Raw genomic sequence first — 24251 nt, 5'->3', positions numbered from 1 at the left:
ACACATGACTGGCAAATCGGGAGAGAACTTTCCCATCCACCGCGCTCACCCACCTGGCCACTTTTTTTTTGGGGGGGGGGTCAAAGTGTTTGCTTTAGGATCATTAAAAAACTCCCAGGGAAGAATTTGACCAAATAGGCAAACTATCTGCTGCTTTTTGGGGGTGTGTCGGGGGCATGCTCTCAAATACCACTGATTTGACCCGCTATCCCTTCACACTTTTCCTCATTTACTTTGGCGCTAACAGGCCTGGCAGGAACGTGCAGTCCATTCCCACCGCGAGTGGAGCAGGGCTCCCTGAGGAGGCTCTCAGCGTGTGGACGTGCCTGCCTCCTGCCTGCCTGGCAAAGCCGCGTCCCGGCAGGTGCAGCTCACGGGCCAGTCTGCAGTGCCCTCTAATGGCCACAGTGCAACTCTTTCCATCCCCAAGTACAGACCCTGTTTCTCGTTCTCTTCAAGTTAAATGTGTGGGTTACACTGTTATATCTCATCTTAAAAAACGAAGCAGCGATGTGACTGAGTTGTCCCAGTGGAAAATTACACGCGGAAGTACCGTGTACGGGCTGACTCACTCCCTGGGCATGCACATGGGGACAGAGCTCAGTGTCCACTACGGTCACTGCCCACTGGGAGCAGCTCCTTGGACCCCGGGCCGTCCGTGACTGCCCAGCGGCCAGACCAGAGCGCGGCCTGGCAGGAGCTGTGGAGGGACAGCGTGCCAGGCCTTTGGCGGGCAGCTCACTAACGTCTGGGGACCCAGCTTGGGTGTCCAGGATCTGACCTGTGTGCTGGTGGGGGCACAGACCCGATTCAAGCCTAACGCCCCACACAACTCCAGGTCCAAATGTCTCACTATTTCTTTAAAATGATAAAACCCCACAATGTTTGCTTGAGCACCAGAAATTAAATTTAATAACAGCTTAAAAGTGCTTCACTCTCTGAGAGTGACACAACGCCACAGGCAAGTTCAGGCCCACTTATCATCAGGTCACAACACAGCAGATGGCGACGAGCCAACACCACACACCAAATGGTCAGAGGAATGGCAACCGGGAGAAAATGTCAGGCGCGCCAAAAACACAGAAAACTGCTGACGTTAACACAGAAGTGAACCGCATGACAAGTCCATTCACCAGGCTAGTTTTCCCCAAATCGTGTCTGCAGACCTGCTCTTCTCTCTCCTGACCTCCCTGGCACTTTGCTTTGCTAAGCTGACTGTTACATGGGAAATGCCAAGGTCACCACATCCACAGGGATCAAAACCCACCATCACCTGGCTGGCTCCTACCTGGCCCCATGCTCCAAGCACAGCTGGCCACCTGCCTGCCTTCTGGGTGCCGGCAGGAGGCCACCCACCACCCCGCCCTCCCTGATGTTTCCTGCTCTGCCCTCGGAAGGATTTATGGTCCACAGCCACCACCGTCATCTCCTCTCCCTCCCGACAGGTCTCTGCCACAGAACAGTGACTGCATCTGAAGTGCCACCTCTGCTCAAGCCTCCCAGGTCCCCGCGACTCTGACCTGTGTAACCGGGCAAAGGACACCTGCTGCTTTAACAGCACTCCAGCTCGTTCCTTACGGGCTGCTCAGTAAATACTGGTGGGAAGTGAGCACACCAGCCAGAAACTTACGCAGGGCTACAAAAGGCTGTCCGTAAACCTCACTTGTTTGTTACAATTATTAAGGAATACCAAGGCGTGGAACAGTGGTCAAATGTGCTTTGTAAAGGGCGGCAACTAATTACACAAACATACTTAACGGTGAGGGGCCCTTGGCATGGAAATATCTGGTATCTGACATCACTAAGAGCCTGTCAGACACTCAGAGCCGGTGGGACACTGGCTGCACCACGTTTCTGTCCAGAAGCAGAGTCTCCTGCAGGATAGCCGGCGGCTTCTGGCTTTGGCTGGAGAACTTCCTTCATCTTTGGTTACAGCAAGGTAACACCAGCGTCACTCTTTACGGATCACAACAATCATGTACATGGCTTTTATTTTTTATTATAAAAAACACATACAAGAGTTTTAAGAAACGATGACTATAAGACAAATCAGAACCACGGTGAGTTATTAAACCCATTTTCTCTGTACAGATACTAAAATTCCGAAGTGGAACATCACTGAATGTGAAACACATTCTAGCACTGTCCGTATGCACACGGCCCAGGGCTCGGCCCGTGCCTGGCTGTGAATCCGTATGTACACGTCGCTCCCATGGCCTGCCCGCGAGCTGCCGCTCTTGTTCTGCTTTCCTGACACAGGGTTAAACAGCTTACGGGACTTAGAGATGTGAAGAAACCGCACTGACTGAGTTCTAAAGGCTCTCCCGCTGGACTCTGCTCGAGCTGCACACTCGCCCTTGATGACTTCTGCAGCCCATTGCCAGCTAAGGTAGTGGAAGGGTCTTCTAGTTCTCTTTTAGCCAATTTAGTTTTTCCTATTCATTCATTTGAGCGCAAAGCCCAGAATTAGCTCAGGAATCAAATCAATGCTTTTATATTAAATTCATTATAAAATGCCACTCATTTTTAAAAAGCTAAAAGGACACTTTCTGCAGCAAAAAAGGGCTAAGTTCAAGTGTCTGCTGTCTGACCGAGACACAGTTAACACACTCCCTGTGTCATGTATGCACAACGGCCTTCAGTAAAATGCATGTGGTTTAGGGGAAGCGGCCGGGCCACTGCTCGTGTGTCCTGCCTCCTTGCCACAGTGAGAAGAGCCTCTTGGCATGCTCTCTCTTCTGCATCTTTCTCTTGGAACCTCAGTTTGCATTCTGACAGCTGATGAATCTGTTTGTACTCAAGAATGTGAAGGCACTTCTGCGAGGCCGCGGCAGGCCGGGTTTAGCCGAGCCCCTCCCCACACAATGCGCTGACTTCCTCCAGGGAGCTGGCCACCACCGGCGGGACGCTGTGAGAGGTCTCTCTGCGCCACGCTTCCAGGATCTGGGATATTTCCGCTGGATTGCTGGGACTCAAGTCACAAAGAGCGTACACGGCTGCTAGCTGTATACCCCACGGTATATCTGAAAGGAGTGTACACAGCAGTCATTACACAAGACAATGTTTGGTATTCAAAATTTCAATGGTGTAATCTACTGAATACTCTTCAAATACAGAACACTCTCTGCCAGCAATGAAAATTAAATATAAAAGACCCACAGTGAAAAACTTAAGACCTGTCTATAAGTGGGGAAGAAAATGCAAAAAGCATCAGAGCTCTCTCCAGGTCCCCAGGGCTGGCCTACACGCCGAGGGCCACCCTGGTGTTAGCAAGGGGCACAGGGCCACAAAGCCGCTGCCCTCGCATGACCGATGCCAGCTCAGCTTTCCAAAGCAGTTCTGGAAGGATCACACGCCCATGTTTAAGTTTTAATAAAATGTAGTTTCCTCAAGCATTTGCCAAATACATGACTGCATTAAATATCCACTGGAAGTGTTAACAAATGGACTTTGAAAATGAAAACCATAGTAAAATGAGATCGAATGAAGGAACAGCTGTCGTATCATAATTTCACATAGGAAATTACAGTACATGACTGTAGATCACAGCACATGACTTAGATTACAGCTAGCGTATAGACCATGGGATGTTACAGTTCTCATGCAGCATAAGTTTACCTAAGAGTTATTTCATTAAAATGTAATTTAGTTAAATTTTAGTTCAAGTTTAATTCACTAAAATGATTTAGTTTAAAAATTTAGGTGTTATTTCGTTAACATTCGTCACTATGTATTTCAGATGACTGTCAGTGATTTGATGCCCAACAAGACAAACAGCTCCCATTTAGATTACACAGCATCACAACACCCACACAAATGTTAATGCTGCAAACAGAGCTGGTACTGCATCTTTAAATTATTTCCCCTACTCTATGAGGCAATTAGAGAAGCAGAGTGAGGCTCACAGAAAGGACTAAAAAAAAAGCCTACCGGTAAGAGAAACACAATGATTTAAAAACCAATTTTAATTCACAAGAAGGTGTGCGTGGGGCCAGGCGGGGCTCCGGTCCAATGTCCACACTGCACACGGAGCCAGCCCACAACTGTTACCTTCCTCCCTCTCCACACCTAAGGGCAGTGAAAGGCAGAGGGCCCACTGCGGACTCAGAGTCAGGCTGAGTAAGAGGAATGTAAGTGATTTACAACAGAAGTGTTACCTTCATCCCGGGCATGCTGTATGAACATACCGATAACCGAACTAATATTTTTCACAGCAGATGGAAAGCCTTCCTTCAGACCCAATTGGCCTAAACGACCTAGGGGAAAAAAATAAACCAAAATATAAACAATCTGTGGTTAAATGTTGATTAATTTTCCGTAAGAATTTGAAATTTGTTTTCTTTCGTAAAACATTACGTGCATTCAGCTTACTGATCCTGAACTTGAGTTAAAACGGGTGCCTGTTCTGAAGTGAACACAGGTTACACAGTAAGGCATCAGAGCTCAAAAAGCACCATCTGTCTTGAGGGGTGTGACCCAAAGGCCTACTCATCTCGTCTTTTACTCACACATACAATGTTCTGCTTTCCCAGCTAAGTTGTAACACAACAACAAAGGGAGTTTACAGGCATGAACGGTTTCGGCAGGCTCAGTGTGAAGTGGCCAGGTCCGACTGGGTTAGAAGATGGCCTCTGAGACTGGTTGCACCGAACGCCCACTTTGCCGCTGTAACGTGGCTGTAATGCGTGAGACAATGCTGTCACAACGTGGAGGGCGGTCCTCGGACCCCCAGGAGTCCTACTGTCAGGAAAAGCTAGGGTTCTGAACCTCCCCCAGGGCTGAGACCTGCCTGATGGTGGAAAAACAATGGCTGACCGAGGCCCTGCTCCTTCACCAGGAGCCTCAGCCAGAGCAGCCCCAGGGGCTCCCGGAAGTCTAGCCCCTCCCCACAGGACCTCGGAGGGGTGGGAAGTGCACGGGAAGCACGCCCACTGCACACCGGGCACGCCGCTTATTTGGGAAGGCTGGGCCCAGGTCTCAGAGGGGCAGGGGCTCGCCCCGTCCTCCATGAAACACCCACTTCCCACTGAAGAATGACAAAGTATGGCGATTCAGACGGAGGCAGACGTTTTCTCAAAAACGAATAAAGCGAGCCTGTCACTGTGAGGAAATTTATCATTGTTGGCAATGATAAAATATGAGCCTTTAAGCAAAATCAGAATTTTAGAGCAACTTGCATCAGACACTCTAAGCTGGACAGCTTCAAATACTTCAGACTTCTCTGATGACTTCAGGGACGCTATTCATGTGTTTTCTGGACATTGTCGACACTGTGTGTATTAGTATTTCCAAGAGAGAAATGCAGGGCACAAAATCATCAAGGGGCATAAGGTCCCTTCTGTGCAAGCGTCTCAGAGCGACGGGCTTTAGTGCAACGCACAGGAAAGCGCACTGGCAACGAGTCGTTTCACACGGCAGCCGGCCTCTGAGAAGGAGGAATGTCCATCTTAGACTAGCTGAAATGTCCACGACTAGCTGAAAAGATGACAAAGGACGCCTCCTTTTATCTATTATGTATCTGTACGAGGCTGGGTTTGCTCCATGTTCTTCAACCAAACAACAGAGTGCAAGAGCCTGCATACAGAGCAGAGGAGAAACCAGCTGTTTCACTGACCCAGGCAGGAAAGGGGTTTGCAACAAGACAATGCCATTCTTGTTACTGTTATTTTTCGTTTGTTTTAGAAATGTAGTTGTTTTTCATTAAAATTATTGTTTATGTTAACGTGAGTTTATTATTGTTTATTTTAAATGAGTAAATATTTTTTAAATTTCTCAGCTTTAATTTCTACTACAATAACGGAAAGCTATAACCTGAGTGACTGAAGTTCTCCTGGGGTCCTCACTAGGGGAACGGCACTCAGCTGAGGGCTGGGGCACTGGGATGACGCCTCCACCGGCCCCCTCATCTGGATCCTGCCCTCTACCCAGTGGGCCTTTTAACCGCTGGCTTCAGAGCGGAGCCCCCGCTCCCCTGCCCAGGCCAGGCCCACCCTCACACCTGCAGGTATGTCTCTCTGAGGCCCTGTCCTGTGTCCACATTCTCCCTCAACACGCCCGTGGGGCACAAGTGATTATTTTCCCCATGTTTCTCAGTTCTCCTGGCTGGACTAATAATCAAACTAACACAAGACAGATTAACTGTAGAAAATAACCAAATAAACTCTGTTTACATGGGGGTCCCATGAGAATATGAGACCTGAGAGCAGACTGGGAAGTTGACGCTTAGGTGTCATCTTGAACTAAGTAAAAGGGGGTGGTGGTTTGGGACATCAAAGGGCAGGAGGGCAACTCACGAGATACAAAAGCACATGGTTGGTAAATAACTGTTTGCTGGTCAATCTTTAACAAGGGGACACAGAGAGGACATAGATCAAAGGGTCCTTGCAGGTTCCTCCATGTCTGCCATGCCACGTCCACATGATACGAGTTACCTGTGATGACACCCCCAGTCCTGGAGCGGCTCCTCCATCTAAATTCTATTTGGCAGGTTAGGGGGAAGGTCAGAGGTTTTCCTGAGTTTTTCTTGAAAATAACCAGCTTAAAATAATCAATATCCCAAAATAAATATTTGGGGGTGGCAAACTCTCTTTCCTTTCACTACAAGCATCTCCCAGGTTTACATGTGAACCCAGGACATCAGTCTCGTCGCTGTTGTGACTATGGAGAAACTGAGGCACAGGCACTGGAGGCAGTCTGATTACTGTATCCCCTCCAGGAACGAGCTCCAGGTGAGTCACACACACCGGGAACGCAGTGACAGCACACAATCTCTGTACTCCTAGGATCCCTGAACACCTGGATAGTTTCTAATCCCGGATGAAACTGTAAACATTTGGAGAACCCTAGGTAGCCTTTCAGTGAGGCTGAAAAGTGATGAGCCTCAGAGATTAGAAATTTCAAGTTGTCCATCACTCTTAAAACTCTCTTGGTGATGCTATCAGACTGCTAACTGCAGGCCACGGGACCTGTGTGCCCACTGAGACAATCCATCTGGTACACTGGGCACCAAACTGCTGGCAGACACATAGGCAGGGTGTGTGCCTAACACAGCTGTGGGGTCATCCGGCCCTGGGAGGGGTGCTCCCAGATACCATCTGACCGCACTAGACCAGCTTCCTTTCAATTAAAAGGACCTAATGAATTGGGTTTCATATGCTATATAAACTAATAAAGTTTCTAGGGGTAAAATGAGAAGAGATCCTAAGTCTGAGGTAGATGGTTTGCGGTAAAAGACTTAAATACATGACTTGACAAAGATGACACACACATTTCCTAAAGAGATGGGAAGAAGAGTCCCGCCAGAAGTCACGTCAGCGAGTCCAGGGCGGCTCAGCCATATTGAAACATGCTGTTCCCGCCATGTCAGAGACACCAGCACATGCTCCACGCACACTCGGGGCACGTGAGGAGGGCTGAGGGTCGGCAGGGAAGGAGGCCCAACCTAGAGCGCGGGACTAGGACCAAGGTCAAGTCCCCAGGGTTTTCATTCCCGAGTTAGATGGAGGTGTGCGAAGGGCACGGTGAGCTAGACACTGCCAAAGAGAAGCTCAAAGACCTGGAAGAACATGGATAGAAATCAACAAGTCAGGTTTTCTCCCTGCAATTAGACACTCTAGCTTGCACATCAACTGTGAGCACATTCTTCTTAATTCACATATGGTTACTTTATCTTGTGTAGTTTTGTTTGGAGCCAGAAAATTTGTATTTTTACAAAAGCTTCTCAGGCGATTTGGATGGTCAGCCACCTCTGACACACACAGTGTCACGGGTGAACTGAGGGACACGGCCACACATGAGGCTGGCGCTTCACACAGAGAAGAGCCAGCTCCAGCCGGAGGACGGCCAGCCACCAGATACACAGCCTTCCACGCTCATCCTCTCTGTCACAATCAACAAACCACTGCGACTGTTAACAGCAAAAATCGTATCACATTTTATAAGTGTGACTTCAGAAGAACCGTATTGCTTTGAAAATTCCAGATGCTACATCTAGGTGAACGCATGCATTTACAGGCTTAGCATCGCTCCTAATTTCTTACATTCTAAAAGGTTTTGCAATTTAAAACGAATTAGGTCAAGAAATAAACATTCTTTCCTGAATCCTTAAGGACTGTGCTACCCAAACCAGGCTTCCCAGACACACAGGTGCCACCTGGCTGCTGAAAACGCCAGCGTCGGCCCTCCTTGCTCCTCACTGCTTCCTGTCTGGGACTGAAACTGATCTTCACGGCATCCTAAACTGAGGAATTCAGGACAAGAAGTCCCGAGACAGCACCCACCGAGCAGTTTACTCAGTCCATTTGCGGGCGTTTATCTATCTTGGCATCGATCTCTTCTAATCCCTTCAGTCTTCACTCAGTTCTCACACTGTCTGGTCTGGTAACTTACCTCCAAAGTGTACTTTTGGTTATTTACAGTGAAAATGAGATGTCAACCTTGAAACCAGGTTGTAGTCTTGAACTGTTTTATATATTTATGTGTCACAATGTGCTTACGTTTGCACGTGAAGTCTGCACAGAGCAGAAATGTATGTTTGCTGACATAGTAACAAAATCAACCAAGGACAGTACATTTCCTACTGTCATCAATTTATAAGACCGACTTAAACATAAAACTTCAATATTCCCAAACTTTATTTCAAATGGTATTATCTCGGAGTTCTATTTAAACTCCAAAGACATTTAAAGGCCATAACTATCTTCAAGGACCTGAAGAGCCTTCAGGCAGAAATGAGATGAAGTTTGTGCTGGGTGCCCCAGGGCTGTGCGTTAGTGCAGCCGCAGACAGGGAAGCCAGCTCCCCGGCCCGAGAGCCGGTGACCGACAGACCCCACCGCTGAGAGCCCCGCAGAGCCAGAGAGGGGCAAGGAGGGAAAGCAGGCAGGATGGAAAACCAAGGACCTGCAGGTTTCAGGGAGGAGGGGAACCAAATGGCCACCAACTTCCTTCTCAGATTTAAAAAAAAAAAAAAAAAATCTATGTCTCATTTAAAATATTTCTAAACAATGATTTTAATTTCTATATATTCAGCTTAGAGGAAAAGAAAACAAAACTAGTTTCCAATGATGGAAGTACATAAAGTGATCCTTACTGGATATGAAAAAAATAGTGGTGTGACGGGGAGGGGGCAGGTAGCCTTATTTTAGAAAACAAATGAAACTACAGTATAATTTATAGAAATTTATGTACCCCACGTGTAAGTGTGTATCTCTGTGTATATTAATATTAGCATCTGAGAACACTTCAATTATATAGTGCACGAACATTAAAAATCTGAATCTCTGACAAAAATGGATAAAATCATTCATTTATAAAGAAAGAATATGCATTGGGAGAACGAATTACGTGTCTGCTGCTGGCTGTAAAATCAGCCAGTATGCGAAGTTCCAGTCAACAGTCACGGCTGTACGCTTACTCCCCACCAAGGAATCATGGGTAACAAGACGACGTCCAGTGCGGGAGACCACTCACCAATGAGCCTCAGCACTGATGCTATGATAACGTCAGGCGTGTATGCGATGTTCGCATGTCCTTTTCGGTATTTTATCCACTTATCCATTACCGGCCACAGCTCCTTACTGTAAAGTAATGACAACATAGAGACACGCATATGAAAATGTGCACGCTCATCACTGCTCAAATATCAACAACTTATCCTAAAAATAGTCCGTGAGAGAATTAGTGAAGAAGAGGGACTTCTGAAGGTGTTAACTTTTTAGGTTAAAATGAGAACACACTGGAAGCTCACACCCTCCCCACCTCTCCAGGATGTCTGTGCCCAGACTGGCATAGGCTACAAACACCTATGCCTGCACCTTTGTCTCTGTTTCAACCCTTTCCACAAGATTTTGCACAGAGAAGCTGAACGATGTCCCCGACTCACAGAGCTGGAAGTGGAGGGATCTGCGTTTTCACTCAGACCTTCCAGACGTTAGTGCAGCACCTGTGACCTTGGTGCCCAGTTTCTTGGGGACGAGCAAGGACAAACAGGCTATATTTGTAAAAGAAACTAAACCAGTGGAAATAATCAAAGTACACTCTAGGTGGATTAAAGAAACTTCCTACTCACTTAAAACAGTGCCATTTCCTCTTTGCCTTCTCTTCTTTTAAAACTGTGTTTAGTTCTTACATAGTACTTATACCAGAAAAGTTCAATGCAGACAAAAGAAAACTGGAAAGTAAAAACACCCCAAATGACACATTCTCAGGTAACGGTCACTCTTCTCATTTGGGGCTTTCTTCCCACACATTCTAGGTGTGCGTGTTTGTACCAACGGGGTGCAGGTGACGGGTGCTCAGGAAGCAGCAGGGGCTGCAGTTGCTCAGATGGATCCTGAGAGTGAGCGTCATCACCAGTGGAGGGACCTTGACAAAACACCTGTGACTGGCACCATCCCAGGCGGTCTGCTCTGTCCCTGGGGACAGAGGGGCCCCTGCTCCCATGACGAGTCAGGGAGATGAGGCCCAGGTAGGCACGCACACGTCATTACACAGAGGACACTGGGCAGACTTGTCACTTTCTTAGTAACAGACTCTGAAATACTTCCACGTCAATACATGAAACTCCACTGAAGGCTATTTGAATATGGCTGTATCTCATTATATAAATGCACCCTAATTCTCTTCCTATTATTGACATTTAGATGTAAAATCTTTCCCTAGTGTTAAGGAGGGAAGAAAAGAGTGGAGAACAAATTTCCATAGAATATATTCCTCAAGTATCTCCAGGATACGAGCCGATCCTTGCGTGAATCCCTTCCACTGCCATGAACTCCTTCAAACCACCTTTTTCAGGCAGGGACTCAAGAAAACTAAGATCTGCAGACGAGAAAGTTGACGATATTCTCCATTCTCCCTAGATGGTACATAGCTGCTGCCAGAATTCTCGATGTACCCAGACAAGTTAATTCATCACTTAGTTCTCTTCCTCAAACCCCAGGTAAGAAGAGCTGCTAACCTGGAATTCTGACTATTTCTGCGCATGTGGGTTTTGCCAGAGCATTTCATCTGTATGTTAAGATCATGTCCATCTACACAGGATGTTAGGAGACGCTGAGAGTCTCCCTGATGTGGGCACTGTCCCACGTGCTGGGGTAGGCCGGGGAACCGGAGTCGCTCCTGAGAGATAGTAGTAACTGACTATAAAGAAAAGTAGTGACAGGTCCCACAAAAAAATAGAACAAGGAAATGTGATAGTGATACTGAATGGGTAGTTTTATTAACTCTTATCCAGATCAAAATGTCATTTGTCAATGTTTCTGCTGCATTACTCGTAAATGGAACAAATGACTCAAACACTACAATTCACCAGATGACGACAATTCACTTTACATTCAACAGCCCTGTACCTTATGATGTTATCATGTGTCCACACCCACTTCTGATAGCAACAGAGCAGCTCGATGGCAAATATGTACTCCCAAGTGCTATCGCTCAGGTCCTCACCGAACCGCTCGCTCAGCTGGAATTCTGTTTTTGGACATAACTGGATGGTCAGAAGCAGCTTAGAAACCATGAAGCCAACGTCCGCAGGAGCATTCTAGCAAATGAAGAAATTAAACAAATAAATAAATAAGGTTTAGAGTTCCAAGTATAACACATCTCATGTTAATAATCTCAAAGAGTATAACAACCATCAGACGGATAATCATTTAATTTAAAAAGACACCTTCTGAAAGTCTCATTTTGAATAAGGGACAGTTTCTTAGCTATGGTACGTGTCCTGAACCGATAATAGAAGGATGGCTGACAGGGCAGACAAAAAACCCAGGCAGGATGCAGAATCCAGTAGGTAGAAAAGAAACTAGTTGCAATCCACACTGGGATGCAAGTTTTCATTTGAACTCTAACTAGAGATTTGAAGTTATAAAGTTGTCATAATAATAATAAAAAAAAAAAATTAAACTTTTAAAAAATACTTTAAGTTCTGTCATCTTTCTGATCCTAAATATCAGTCTGTTTTTCCCCCAGAAATTCATAAAAGTGAATCAGACAGTACTAGATTCTTTTACCTGGCTTCTTTCACACCTGTGCATATTTTTGCTATTTATCCATTCTCGTATGGACTGACGGACTGAGTGCTCCTTTCTATTGCTGAGTAACTCATCATACTGATACCCCAGTTTGTTCATCCATTCCCCTTTCATTGGACATCTATATTACTTCCAGCTTGAGGCTACAGCTAATAATGCCGCTGTGAACATTCGTGTACAAGTCCTGTGTGGACACAAAGGTGACTTCTCTTGGGTAAATACCAACAGTGGATTTATAATTTTTTTCTTTCTTGTGTTATTTTTTTATTGAGTTCTGTTATTAAAAATGAACAGGGAGCTCTCAATCTTTTCCGATACCTGAAAAAAAGATGGAATCACCAGGTGCTTTCAAGAGGAGATAAAATTCTGGTGGAATCTGTACATGTTTTTTTGTACATCTCTAATCATCTTTTTCAAATTCTGCTTTGATAACTGAAAACAACTGGCTTATTATTCAAGTGTTCTACCCCTAAAACCAATTTTGGTAAGTTTTACATTGCTAAGAAATCAATCTAGGTTGCGGAATCTGTTGCTCTAGATTTTCAGGCTGCATCTCAGTAATTATCCTGGATCTGTAGCTATGTCTTCTTTTTCAGCTGAAAACTTGGATATTTTTGCTTTTCTCTTTTTTCAATAATCTGAACTGGGTTATCAGTTTTGCCAGTATTTTTAAAGTAATATTTTTTCTATGTTTGTTCTACTTGATTACTATGACTTTTTAAAATATATTCCTTTTTCCTAGATGTCTTCTCAGATTTTTAATTTTTAAGATAATGTTTAGCCAACTTTATCATTAGTTTAATAACAAAGATGTTTTAATTAAACTACTTTAATGACTACAAGTTTTCCAAGAACTAGAGATCTTTGGTATGGCAAGTTTTCGTTTTCAATGACTTGTATAAGATTGTGACTTTACTTTTAAGTTTATATTTCTTCCCAGGTTGTCCATGACTGTGTATCTACATTTCCAAGTAATTTCTGTAGCATTTTTATGGAATCTTTGAATTACTTATGTCTAATTTTATTGAACTATTACCAAAGAATTTTGAGTGTAGTGTAGAATCTTTACTTTTTAAAAATTAAGCATTTCATGTGGCCAAACTCATGACTGGTTTTTGTAAATGTGCCACAGACATAACAAAAAATACCTATTCTTCATTCGAGTTTCCCTTTCATATTACCGAATTCCACGATATCTGTACTGATTTTTGTCTATCAGATGTATTGAATTCTGTAAGAGAATTTGGAAGTCTTCTACTATAATGGAATTTTACCCCCAAGGATCCCTCATTTTTTAAAGCTTTGACTTTTTATTTTTATTTGGTATGGCACAGGGTAAACACATTTATTAAAATTCTACATTCCTTGTAAATAATGTCCTTACTATCAAATGTTCATCTGGCTTCATCCTGAGCCAGCCAAAGAAGAAGGCACCTGTGCACAGTGGAGGACCCCACAGGGGACAGGCAGCCCCTGGGCCACCTGGGGAGAAGGGACGGGAGGAAGCAGGTCTCTTCTGACTGACAAGTGACTGACTGGAACTCACGGCACCTCACACGAATACACTCTGGTTTGTCAAGACAGATTGCTGAAAAGATGATTACAAACTTGCTTTTCAATATTTTCCTAACTTTTGTCCAATAACCTTTTCCTTCACTATTTATAAGAAAATGTCTAATAAATATTAACATCAAAAAATAGTGAAATACCGATCTAGATACTATTATTATTAGTACATCAGTTACTAAAGAATACATGAACCATGGGAACACAATCCTTAAACACAAATCCCATCAACTAGAAAGGAAAGTACAGAATGCTGGATTCAGCCACATCTTAACAGGAAGGAGGTATTTTCCCACCTCTCTAAGCACCTCCTATGGAGGCCAATGATTTGCATTTTTTCTCAGAGCCCCGACACACACATGAATACGTATGGGTTTCGTCAGTGATAGATTAATACACAGAATAAACCGTGTTAAATTAACAGAGTGCACAGGTCTGTGAGTGTTCCCAAAGGGTCTCATGCATTCTCAATGAACAAAATGCAAAAGTTGAGGCTAAAATGATATTTGAAAGAATCTAATGCAAAGAACATCATCTATAAAAGGCCGTGGACCTGGTACAGGAGCAAACACTGGTGTTTCCGGAGCCCTGCAAGTGTGGGCAGGCAGTAGAGCAGCCCTCACCTTCTCCCAGCTGAGAAAAGCCCTGAGGCAGCTCAGGACCTCACCCTTAGCGCGCTGCCTGGCGACTAGCTGCATCGCCTTATTGATCACCGACTGAGACACAAACACATCGTGCCACATGTTCACAATGAACAAAGTCAACTTTTCTGACTCTGGAAAATCTGTAAGAAGGAAAATAAGACAATAAGCCTTTATGTCTGATCAAGAGAATGAGTTACATACTAAGAACACATTTTAATAATTCCATGTGGCCTCCTGCAGCTGAAGCGCCCGGTGAGGCCTCAGCTGCAGTTATTTTGAAATCTTCTCTCTTTCCCCGCATCCCCTCTTTGGTGAACATTCTTTAATTAAAATTGAAACATAATACATGGATATACACTGCTGTATGAAATGAGCAATAAATTCTAAAACTGAAGATGAGGCAAACACCCGCTCTCCAGCCTGCCCCAACCCCAGAACCCTCTCACTGGGTTCCTGCCATTTCAGGCCTTTTTTTATGCATTTACAAGAGAACTCGCTTGTAGAACACATTCAGCTTGGGTTGAAGGTATATGTTTTATAAATTATGGATGGTGATCCTTCTGTTGTAAATACCTGGTCCTACACTGTGGTTTGCCTTTTGTCTGTTCAATCAACTTAATAGAGGCATATGCGGTACAATCAAAAAATATACTGAATGTTTAAATAAAAAATAATATTACAGTAAAAGACACATTGCCATTAATCCCCTCAAAATACTCCCCCTCATTTCAAACACTCTTATCCCATCATTCTTGCCACTTTCTGAAGCAGTTCTGGAAGTCCTCTTTCGTGAGTGTCTTTAGTTGCGCTGTCATGGCTGCCTCGATATCATGAATCATTTTGACTTTGGGGAAGAGCCAGGAGTCACACAGTGCCAGGTCCGGTGAATAAGATGGATGACGACACACCGCAATGTTTTTGACAGAAATTACCGTACCGGAAGTGACGTGTGACATGGAGCCTTGTCATGATGGAGGATGACTCACGGTACACTTAAAACACACCTTCTCTCAACCTTAGCTCACACCAGACCAACTGGTCTGAACAAATTGAAACTTGTCACACACTGTGACTAAGGTTCGCCTTGCCACTTCCTGTATTGAAGATCCCTGCCTTTCCGTTGGCCGGCACTTGGCAGCGGCATTCACTGTATGTTTTGGTCACACCTCATAGCTTCCATACAATAAAATACGTTCTTTTTAAGCAGGCAGCCTGAGGAATACTGACACATGATGCGCCCACGTAATCTCCACCACAATCAGTATACAGAACGTGGCCAGCACACCGGCTTCCACGGTGTGAGCCTTCCCCATAGGCACTGTGTCCTGGGCGCAGACCGCCTGACCCCTGCCTGTCACTGTCGCCAGTCTGCCTCACTGATGCGGGGCCCATGTACCCTCTCTCTGTCTGGCGCCCAGTCAGCTCCAGGGCCCCACGTGCAGTTCACCGGCGGGGATGCACGCATGGGGTCCGTTCCTCTGTACGGCCCAGTGTTCAGAGGCTCACACCTCCCCCTTGCTTGTCATTGCCCTGCCGATGGACACGTTTCCAGTCAATGGCTATCATGGATTAAGATGTTATGAACGCCCGTGCACTACTGCACGTGAGACTATGTCTCTATTTCTGCTGGATAAGTACCTGGGAGTGAAATTTCGGGGTCAGATGATAAGGTTTTAATTTCATAAGAAACTGTCACAGTGTGTTGTAGTGTAGATTTACCAGTCAAGGTGAAGAGTTGTGTCCTGTTTGACATGAAGCCACATTTTGCTTTTGTCTGTTTTATTTAACACGGCCATGTGTTTAGAGAGTGGGTAACTCAAAGCATAAACTCCCCACACTATTTGGATCTGTTACTTTTGAAATCTTGCGTTCATCTGGTTATACTTCCTCGTGGCCCAGGACTTCTTCCTGTATTCCCTCTGTCTGGAACTCATTCCTCACTTTTCTAGATTCAGGATGTATCCTCTTGCATCTTCACATCTCAAGCTCAAGTCATGATGACCAGGAAAGCTTCTCTGACCCCTCAGATGCTCTCAAGCCCACCCCACACAGGACAACCCGTTCAGTCGGCAGAGAATGACTGGGGTGGGGACAGAGCAGGAACAAGATAAACAAGATTCCTGTCCTTGCAGTGTGTGCCTCTCGTGAAGAGTGCGGTAAGAAACGAAAAGATTAAGAGCACACTGTAAGCAGGGCAAGTGCATAAGGAAAGGGACGAAGGGTAAAGAATGACCGAGGGGCAGGTGACGTCACCGAGCAAGCGGTGACAAAGCTGCAGGGAAAGCTTCCTGAGACAGGCCTGAGTGAGAGGGGCTGGGGGGCCTTGGAGGAGAGCCAGAAACGCAGCATGCACTGCCCACCACTGACAGCCCGACGTGTGCATGTGCAGTGTCACACAGACTGGCCCCACCGAACGGGCTCGTCTACGTCTGGTTTGGTCCCCCGTGAAGCCCTGACACCTCACCATGTGCCCCATAACTATTTGTTGAATAAATCAGTGACTTAAAGAATAAATAAAGAAATGAAGTGGGCAAAAACCAGAGCAGCTTCGTGTACAACTCTGAAAGTGACAGTCACATTCACCCACCCTGACTTATAAGCCCATAAACATTATGGTAATAAAAGGACAGAAATCTCTGCAATTTAGGTAAGATTGTCTGTATTAAACTACATTGGTCTGTCATTTTATTTACAAACGTCTTCACCTGTGATCTGACATAATGAAGAATGACTTCTAATGTGGTTGTTAGCGGAGGCTGAAGAAATGGTAGTACAAGGAAAAGAGAAAGAAAGGATATGCCTCCTCCCCATTTCTGTCATACTTTCCTCCTTTAATGCGCTTAATCCATTACAGTTTCTGCTCTTTCCAGCTGGTGACACAGCGTGCGGTCTGACACTTTAAATCATCCCTTATCCTTTGTCAGCTATCCCTGCTTCTACAGCAGCTGCACAAGGAATAAACAAATGCACAGTAATGGGAGATCCTCTACGGAAGTAAAATGCCCACAGAAGTAAGCAGTCACAGAAACTGTCCCAGTGGAAACAACGCACACCCAGGTACAGCCAGGGCTGTTCACGCCCAATGATACATGTACAAAACCTAACCGACTTTAAAAGTTACACAGCGATCACGTAGCTAGAAATACAGATCCCAGGAGGAGGAGGTAAGAGAGCAACGGGCCGGGAACGTACCTTCCTTAAGGAGACTGTAGCAGAACAAGCGAGCTCTCTCCACGTCTCCAAGCTGCCGACAAAGACCCACGTACACTCTGCAGAGGGCATGGATGTAGTTGTGCTCCAGAGATACTTTCTGAAGTTTCAGTTCTGAGAGAATAGAGTGAAGCAAGCACTCTGCTAAGTGCTGGAGGGGAAAAACCACAAAAAAGGAAGAGGCGATGGAGACATATTTACCTTTAGACTACTAAAAATGGCTACATGTTGCAAAATTCAGTCCCTACTAGCAAAATAAAATGTGCACTCCATCAGAAGGCTGCAGACAGCAGTAACCGGTCACAACCTGCTCAGCAGGTGAGAGAGGGGGTTCTGGGGGAGAAGCGCACACTGCAGGCTGCCTGCAGCCACGGGTGCTGCAGGCCAGGTCTGAGCACACCTGGCTACCTGTGGTCACCAGCACCACTCCCAGCAGTTACGGTGCCGAGTTTCTGCTACAACCGTCTGTGTGCAGTAAGCCGTCCCTACCCTTCTCCCCAGTGCACCCACACGCTGATCCCATCCTGCCAGATCGTAACATACTAGCTAACATTTATTTACCTTGCTTAGGAAGCGGAGCACTAAATGCTGATTGACGCATTCGTCCCCTTGAAAACAAACCCTTTCTAAGTTACTTGCACTGCTCTGAATGCTTTCTGAAAGGAAGCGACCTAAGACAAGTATTTGTACCACTGTGACCCTGAGGACGTGCAGGTACCACTAAAGCACGTTCCGCGTGTCCCTGGAAATCATCTACACAGCTGTCAGCACGGGAAGTTAGGACCTGTGACCTAGGCCGGTCCTAGTAAACTGTCCGTCCGTCTGCACCCCCGACCCCATCCTGACTGGGCTCCCGCTCCTGTGCGGTTTCAGAAGCACATGCGGGGAGCGAGGGGAAACCCACCTGCTCCCTGTGAGACTCAGACTCACCAGCGTGCATGTGACACTGTTCACAGAAGGGCTCCCCCACGCGGCAATCAGCTGACGCAAACCACTGCGAGCCTTTAGCAAGCCACAGTCAATGGGAAGTACACCATTTTTGTCCTGACATACTTGTTTTAAGATTTTAATTATGTGATGAACACAAATCATTGAGGCTCTAGTCTTATCACATCTCAAATGTACACAATCCTGGCTGAAAATAAGGTCCAGGCCAGTACTTGCCTGGGGACCTGCCGGGCTCTGAACTGAAACGCCTGCAAGGGCCCCGCCCCACGCTGGGAGCCCAGGCTGCCTGTCCCTAGGCTGAGCACAGCGGCCACATACCTTCTTGGCGGTACTGAAGTCGTACACGACCTCCTTCTCTTCATCTCTCATGACAGGCTTTTTGGAGATATTTCCCACGTACACGTGACTGCGGATGACAGGCAGCAGGTCAAAGCAGGACTCCGCGATCTTCTTCAGGGCATCGGCGATGGCTCTGTCATGCGACTCCACGGTTTCTTTGGGGTTCAGAGGCAGCTGTGAAGCTGTACCAGCACGCGGCACGGAAGCTGGGTCCTCATCTGCCGCTGGGACTTGAGCTTGAGGCAGGTCCCTGCGGGGGTGCTTCTGGACGCCTTCTGCGGTGGCGCTGCCCGTTTCTGCGTCTGGGGACTCGCTGTCCAGGCGCAGCCTTTTAGCACTCCTCAGTGCACACACTGCCAGTGCCCGCTTGCCACCTGAATCCTGTGGAGTCCCCACGTCTCTCGACTTCTCCTGGTTACAGTCACCGCCCGAGCTGCCCCCAGTCTTGACAAAGGCAGTGGAGGTGGAAGTGATTCCTTTGAACCCTGTGATGGCGCTGACAGGCCCTGGCAAATCCTGCCGGGCAGCAGCAGGTGGCCCGCGTGTGAGCTGAATGTTACCTTTGAGGATGCTGAGCGTGCGGGCCCTGGCCGACAGCTCCGGGTACATGGTGTCGAGGATTTTAACGGAATTCTCCTGGGGCCCAGCCACAGCAGTGTGGGCCGACGCGCAGGGGGGCAGTCGGCCGGGCACAGGAAGGGCATGCTTTGGGGTGGCAGCACAGAACTGCAAAGGAGAGGACAATGTCCTCTCCCCAGTAGGTACGGCAGACGGGGACGGCGGTGTGCACAGAGGGGAGACGGGCCCTGGGTCTTCCAGCAAAGGAGACGTCACGGGTGGTGCTGGGATATCACACAATGGAGAGAGCTGGCTGGCAGGAGAGGTAGGTGAGGAGGGGCTGGCACTGGACATCAGGGGGGAGACGGGGCGCGAAGTCCTGGGGGGCGTGGCGATCAAAGGAGCAAGCAGGGGCGGCAGAGGGGGCCCCACCTCCTGCCGAATTTTACTCAGAGTGTCAGCAGAACAATCTGTGGGAGTAGATGTGTCAGCATTGGCAAGAATGGTCTGAGGTGGGTGTTTCGGAGTTTTTGTGGTACCTCTGTCCCCTGAAGGGGACCGAGACACTTCACTTGGATCACTTTCAACTCTGCTGGACGCTGATGTCTTTACCGGTTTGTTTGACTGATCTTTGTTTGAAATCTTTGATCGAGTCTTGGTTTTGCTAAATGGCTCTAGTTTCGAGTTATAATACGTGTGATCAGATGCAACAATCTGAGACTCAAAGATCTGGTCATATATTTCAGAATTAATCCTCACACTGGGTTTAACAGGTCTATTCCGCAAACGACTTTTATCAAAGTTGGAACTCTGACCACTGCTGGAAATCTCCTCTTGGGCACCTGGGAGGCTGCCGCCACATGGGGGCTCCTGAAACGGAGAGCCAGTGTGACCGGGGTCTGGGGACGTCACCCTGGAAGTATCGGGCATGAAGCCAGCTGCCAGTCCTCCTCCCTCCGGGGAAGCCGGGATTTCTCCGGGCGCGTCGCATAAGATAACCTGGTCCACATCTGGCACGAGAGCCACCCCGTTGATGATGGTCCAGTTGTCCCCCTTTTCAATGACTAGATTTTGGTCCTTATTTATCAGCACATTTATAACCTCAGCGGTCACTGTGGAGATCTGACACTGAAATGTCCTGTCCGCCTCACCACCAGCACTGCACTCGGCTGTCTGTCCCGCTCCTGAGTCACAGCCCTGGGCTGGGGGCCCCACCGGTTCTGACAGGACCCCGTCCCCACCATCGACTGGCCTCGTCACATCTGAGGGACCCTCAAGTATGTGCTGAGTGTTTTCGTCACTAGATGTCCCAGTCACGGGAGAAGTGCCCTGGGCATCTAGGCTGGGTGGGGGTGGGTCTGAAGGGGGCGAGGAGCCGCCTGTTTCTGGGGCTTTGACGCGCTCTTTCCCGAGTTCGCTCGTTGCGCCGCCGTGCACACTGAGCAGCAGCAAGTCCGCGACGTCGTTCCTGCTCGGGTCCTCCGCGTCCGGCTGCAGATCCCGCCCGATCGTGCTCAGCACCTCGGACAGCGTCTCCAGAGAGCACTGGGCCAGCCGACTGGCACTCCGCAAGGGGCCCTCCTCGTCCTCTGACTCAAGCCACTCCTCGCTGGTTTCGAGCGCTTCTTGTTCACCGAGTTGCTTTCTGCACTTTGCTCCTGTTTTTCCACTTGGCTTTAACTCTCTGTTCATTTCTTTGTTAAGGGTTTCTTTGCTGGAACATTCTGAAACAGAGTCCCCTGAACTGTAATCTCTCAGCTGGCAACTCTCCAGGAACTGCACCACCTCCGAGGTGGACAGGCCGTCTGTCTCGGGGAGGGCGCTGATGTTGCAGTCCCGCAGCGCCGAGGTCAGGCAGCCCAGCGCGGTGGACGGTCTGGGCTCAGTGGCAGCGGCGCCCCCAGCTCCCAAGTCCGTCCCGGACGCCTGGACAGCTCCCCACGGTCGGGCCCCTGGGGCCGCGTCAGGCTCATTTTCACCCTCACTGCAGCTCGGGGCCTCGCTCTCCAGCTCGGTGTCACCACCGCCCGCCTCCCGGAGGCCTGTGTAACAGTACAGAGGACCAGGGGGGCTCCTTTGGGGAACAGCATGTGTCTCATCTTTCCTGCCGGTCGCTGAAGAAAAGGCAGCAGCTGTGGGGCCTGGGCCTTCAGGACAAGCACTGCCAGGACTCGGCGATGGCAGCTGCTTGGGCCGCTCCGGGCTCTGCCGAATGCGAGGACAGTCCTCGGCGAGGGCCGCGCCTTCCCCATCAGGCCCCGCTCTGTCTCCAAAGGGCGCATCTTCAGTGGGACAGGCTCCTGCCACTGCCATTCCTGCGGCTGGATGTTGATCTCCACCCAAACCAGACGTGTCCAGATTTGTGGCGTTCAGACATGGCCTCTGCTTCTGCATCTCTTCCTGCACTGCAGGCTCCATCATGACGTCTTGGTTTGGAACAGGGGTGTTTTCAGAAAAGAAAGGTAATTTGCTATTTGTGGAACAATGAGAATTTTCTACTGATAAAGAGCCACTTGGAGAATTAAAATCGAGTTTTCTCCAAGAAGGGGAAGCTTCTGGAACAGTCCTTTCCACAGGAGCCACCTCCTGGACCTCCTGAGCCGCGTCCTCCCCCTCTCCACCACATCTCGCTCTAGAAGACACATAACCAGTCCCGTTCCTCACACTTTCTGTCGCCGAGGCAGGCTCACTCCTGGGCAGGCTCAGGGGCTCGGGCTGAGCACCGTGCGTCCTCTCAGGCCTGGCCTGCTTGGTGATCACCGACACTTGGTTAGGCAGCATGGACGCAGCAGCCCTGAAGCCCACAGCACCGGCACTTTCTCCAGGGAGGTCAGGCTTGGACGCCGACCCTCTGTTTTCCAAGGAGGCCACTGCCTTTTGTAACTGGTGGTGGGTCTCTTGCTCGTGTTCTGATTTAGCTCTCAGTCTTTCTTCACCTCCTCTCCTCAAAAGATCACTATGGTGCCAGGAAGTGCTTCTGACAAAACCAAAAACACGCTTGATCAAGCCAGACTGAGACTCCACTAGCGGGGTGAAATCTGACTGGCTGGGTGTGAGCCCCCCTTGCAGTCCTTGGTTTTCACCCTGCCCACCTCTCGTGGCCTTTGCAAACACTGACAGAGGGAGTGTGCACACCTGGGAGGTGCTTTTCACGGCTTCTGCACGTCCCACCTCACTGCTGCTCTGACCGTGCAAATCAGGCACTCCCAACTCAGGGCACAAAGCATGCACACGAGTCCCCGGATCACGTTCTCCTGCAGCACACTCTGGTGGCTCAGCCTGCTGCCCTGCCGTGTCTGAAGTTTTGGCCTGTGACGTTTGCTCTGAGTGACACACTGCAGTAGGGACGGCTTCGGGAGGAACAGGAGTCTCATCACCACACTGTAACCCAGAGGAAGCCTGGGGATGGATGTAGACAGACAGCGCTCCCGAGGTTGCAGAGGAAGGACATCTGACACTGACATCAAGCCCTGTCACAGCCATGACGTCACCTGCATCTTCTTCCTGTCCAGGTGATTCCCCCAACACGAACCCTCGCATAGCTCCTCTTCCCTTTCCCGATTCTCTAGCTGTTCCCTGAAGACGGTCAGAAACAGACACACGATCTGATTCAGAAGTGATTTCAATAGCTGGTGTCCACTTAGTAAAGTCTGATTTGGATGATGCCATGATTTTTCCTTCAGACCCCAGGAATTCACTTAATGGCCTCTGGCCAAGGGGACAATAAAGCAAATCTGACCTCCCGAGGGCTGCTTCCTTCTCCTGAGCGAGGCTGCCAGGCAGCTTTTCAACACTCGTGCTTCCAAGGGGCTTATGAAGCGCCTCCTCCATTTGCACTGACTTCTCCATCTCCCTCGCCTCCCTTTGTCGTGTGGCCTCATCTAACACGCCCCCGTGTCTGTCACTCGCAGGAGGAGATGACACTGTCCAGTGTTTCTCACAAGCCAAGGAGTACGTGGCTGAAGGCTCTCTTAGTGTTGCTGTAAATGTCCCAAACCCAACAGCTGTCACTTCGTTTGCTTTCCACGTACTAGGAACCTGAGCGGCGTCACGTGGTCTGAGCTTTCCCGTGTGCGCGCCGCGTCCTTTAGTTTTCCTGGAGGAGCCGGGAGAGTCGTCAGCCACCAGTGCCTCAGCTTCCGAAGCGGACTCAGCGGAGGTTCTGTGCTGGGCCGAGTCATTATCGCTGGAATCCGCGTACTCTCCAAAGTAGGTCTCCTTCAAAGTAAGCGAGTCACCAGTTAGTTAATGAAACACTAGTTCAACAACTAAAGTACCAATGAAATGCATTAGAAAAGTACACGCTTCCTGAAGAACCCTCTAGAACACATCTAAGGACAGACAGTTTGCTCTCTGGAATCACTGTTAACAGGTGGGAGGCTCAGTATTGCGCAGGACACGGCTTCGCCCCTGCTGGCAGGAATCCCGCCTCTCACGGGGATCCCCTCACTCACTGCTTCTCCCGGAACAGGTTCTTCCGAGCTCTAGTCCACACATGGCCCAGATGCAGTGTTACCCTCCAAACACTCCTACTTCTCAGCTCCTTTCTCCCCATTTTCTGGCCAGACGACTTCCCACTCTGGCTACACAGCCCCCCGTTTTCCTCCACCTCCAAGTTACTCCTCCACACGCACTGCCTCGAGCCCACAGCGGCACCCTCTGTGCACCCAGTGGGCCACCCGTCTGGGCCACGCCTCACAGACAGCTCCTGCCACACATTTCTTCACACCTAGTGCTACCCCTTGGACACTGGCAACCAGCCCTGCTCCCCCCCTCCAGAGCCTGTGCGAGGACAACGCTCCCTCCCACACAACGCGTTCGTTCTCCACCCCCGCCCCACACACCCCCATCACCCTGCCTGCATCACACGCGGCCCACCACATGAGCTAAGTCAGCCAGCGCCGGGCCTCCCCGCTCAGTCAGGGAAATGGTGGACTGGGAAGCTTGCCCACTGC

General features: G+C 48.5%; 1 protein-coding gene across 1 annotated transcript in view; it reads right to left on the bottom strand.

Annotated features, from left to right (window-relative positions):
- Window positions 1–1983: 1983 nt before the first annotated feature.
- ICE1 (interactor of little elongation complex ELL subunit 1) overlaps window positions 1984–24251 on the bottom strand; it is a 53084-nt gene continuing 30816 nt past the window's right edge. The window contains exons 13-19 of the mRNA XM_033110133.1: window positions 18718–23514; window positions 17434–17602; window positions 14221–14381; window positions 11348–11538; window positions 9471–9577; window positions 4158–4256; window positions 1984–3023 (exon numbers count right to left, since the gene is read on the bottom strand). Of these exons, the coding sequence (XP_032966024.1) occupies window positions 2842–3023; window positions 4158–4256; window positions 9471–9577; window positions 11348–11538; window positions 14221–14381; window positions 17434–17602; window positions 18718–23514 (5706 nt within the window). The 3' untranslated portion in view covers window positions 1984–2841. The remainder of the gene's footprint in view (window positions 3024–4157; window positions 4257–9470; window positions 9578–11347; window positions 11539–14220; window positions 14382–17433; window positions 17603–18717; window positions 23515–24251) is intronic.

The sequence above is a fragment of the Rhinolophus ferrumequinum genome, chromosome 7, assembly GCF_004115265.2.
Source record: "Rhinolophus ferrumequinum isolate MPI-CBG mRhiFer1 chromosome 7, mRhiFer1_v1.p, whole genome shotgun sequence".
NCBI lineage: Eukaryota > Metazoa > Chordata > Mammalia > Chiroptera > Rhinolophidae > Rhinolophus > Rhinolophus ferrumequinum.
This window is presented reverse-complemented; position numbering and strand designations above follow the sequence as displayed.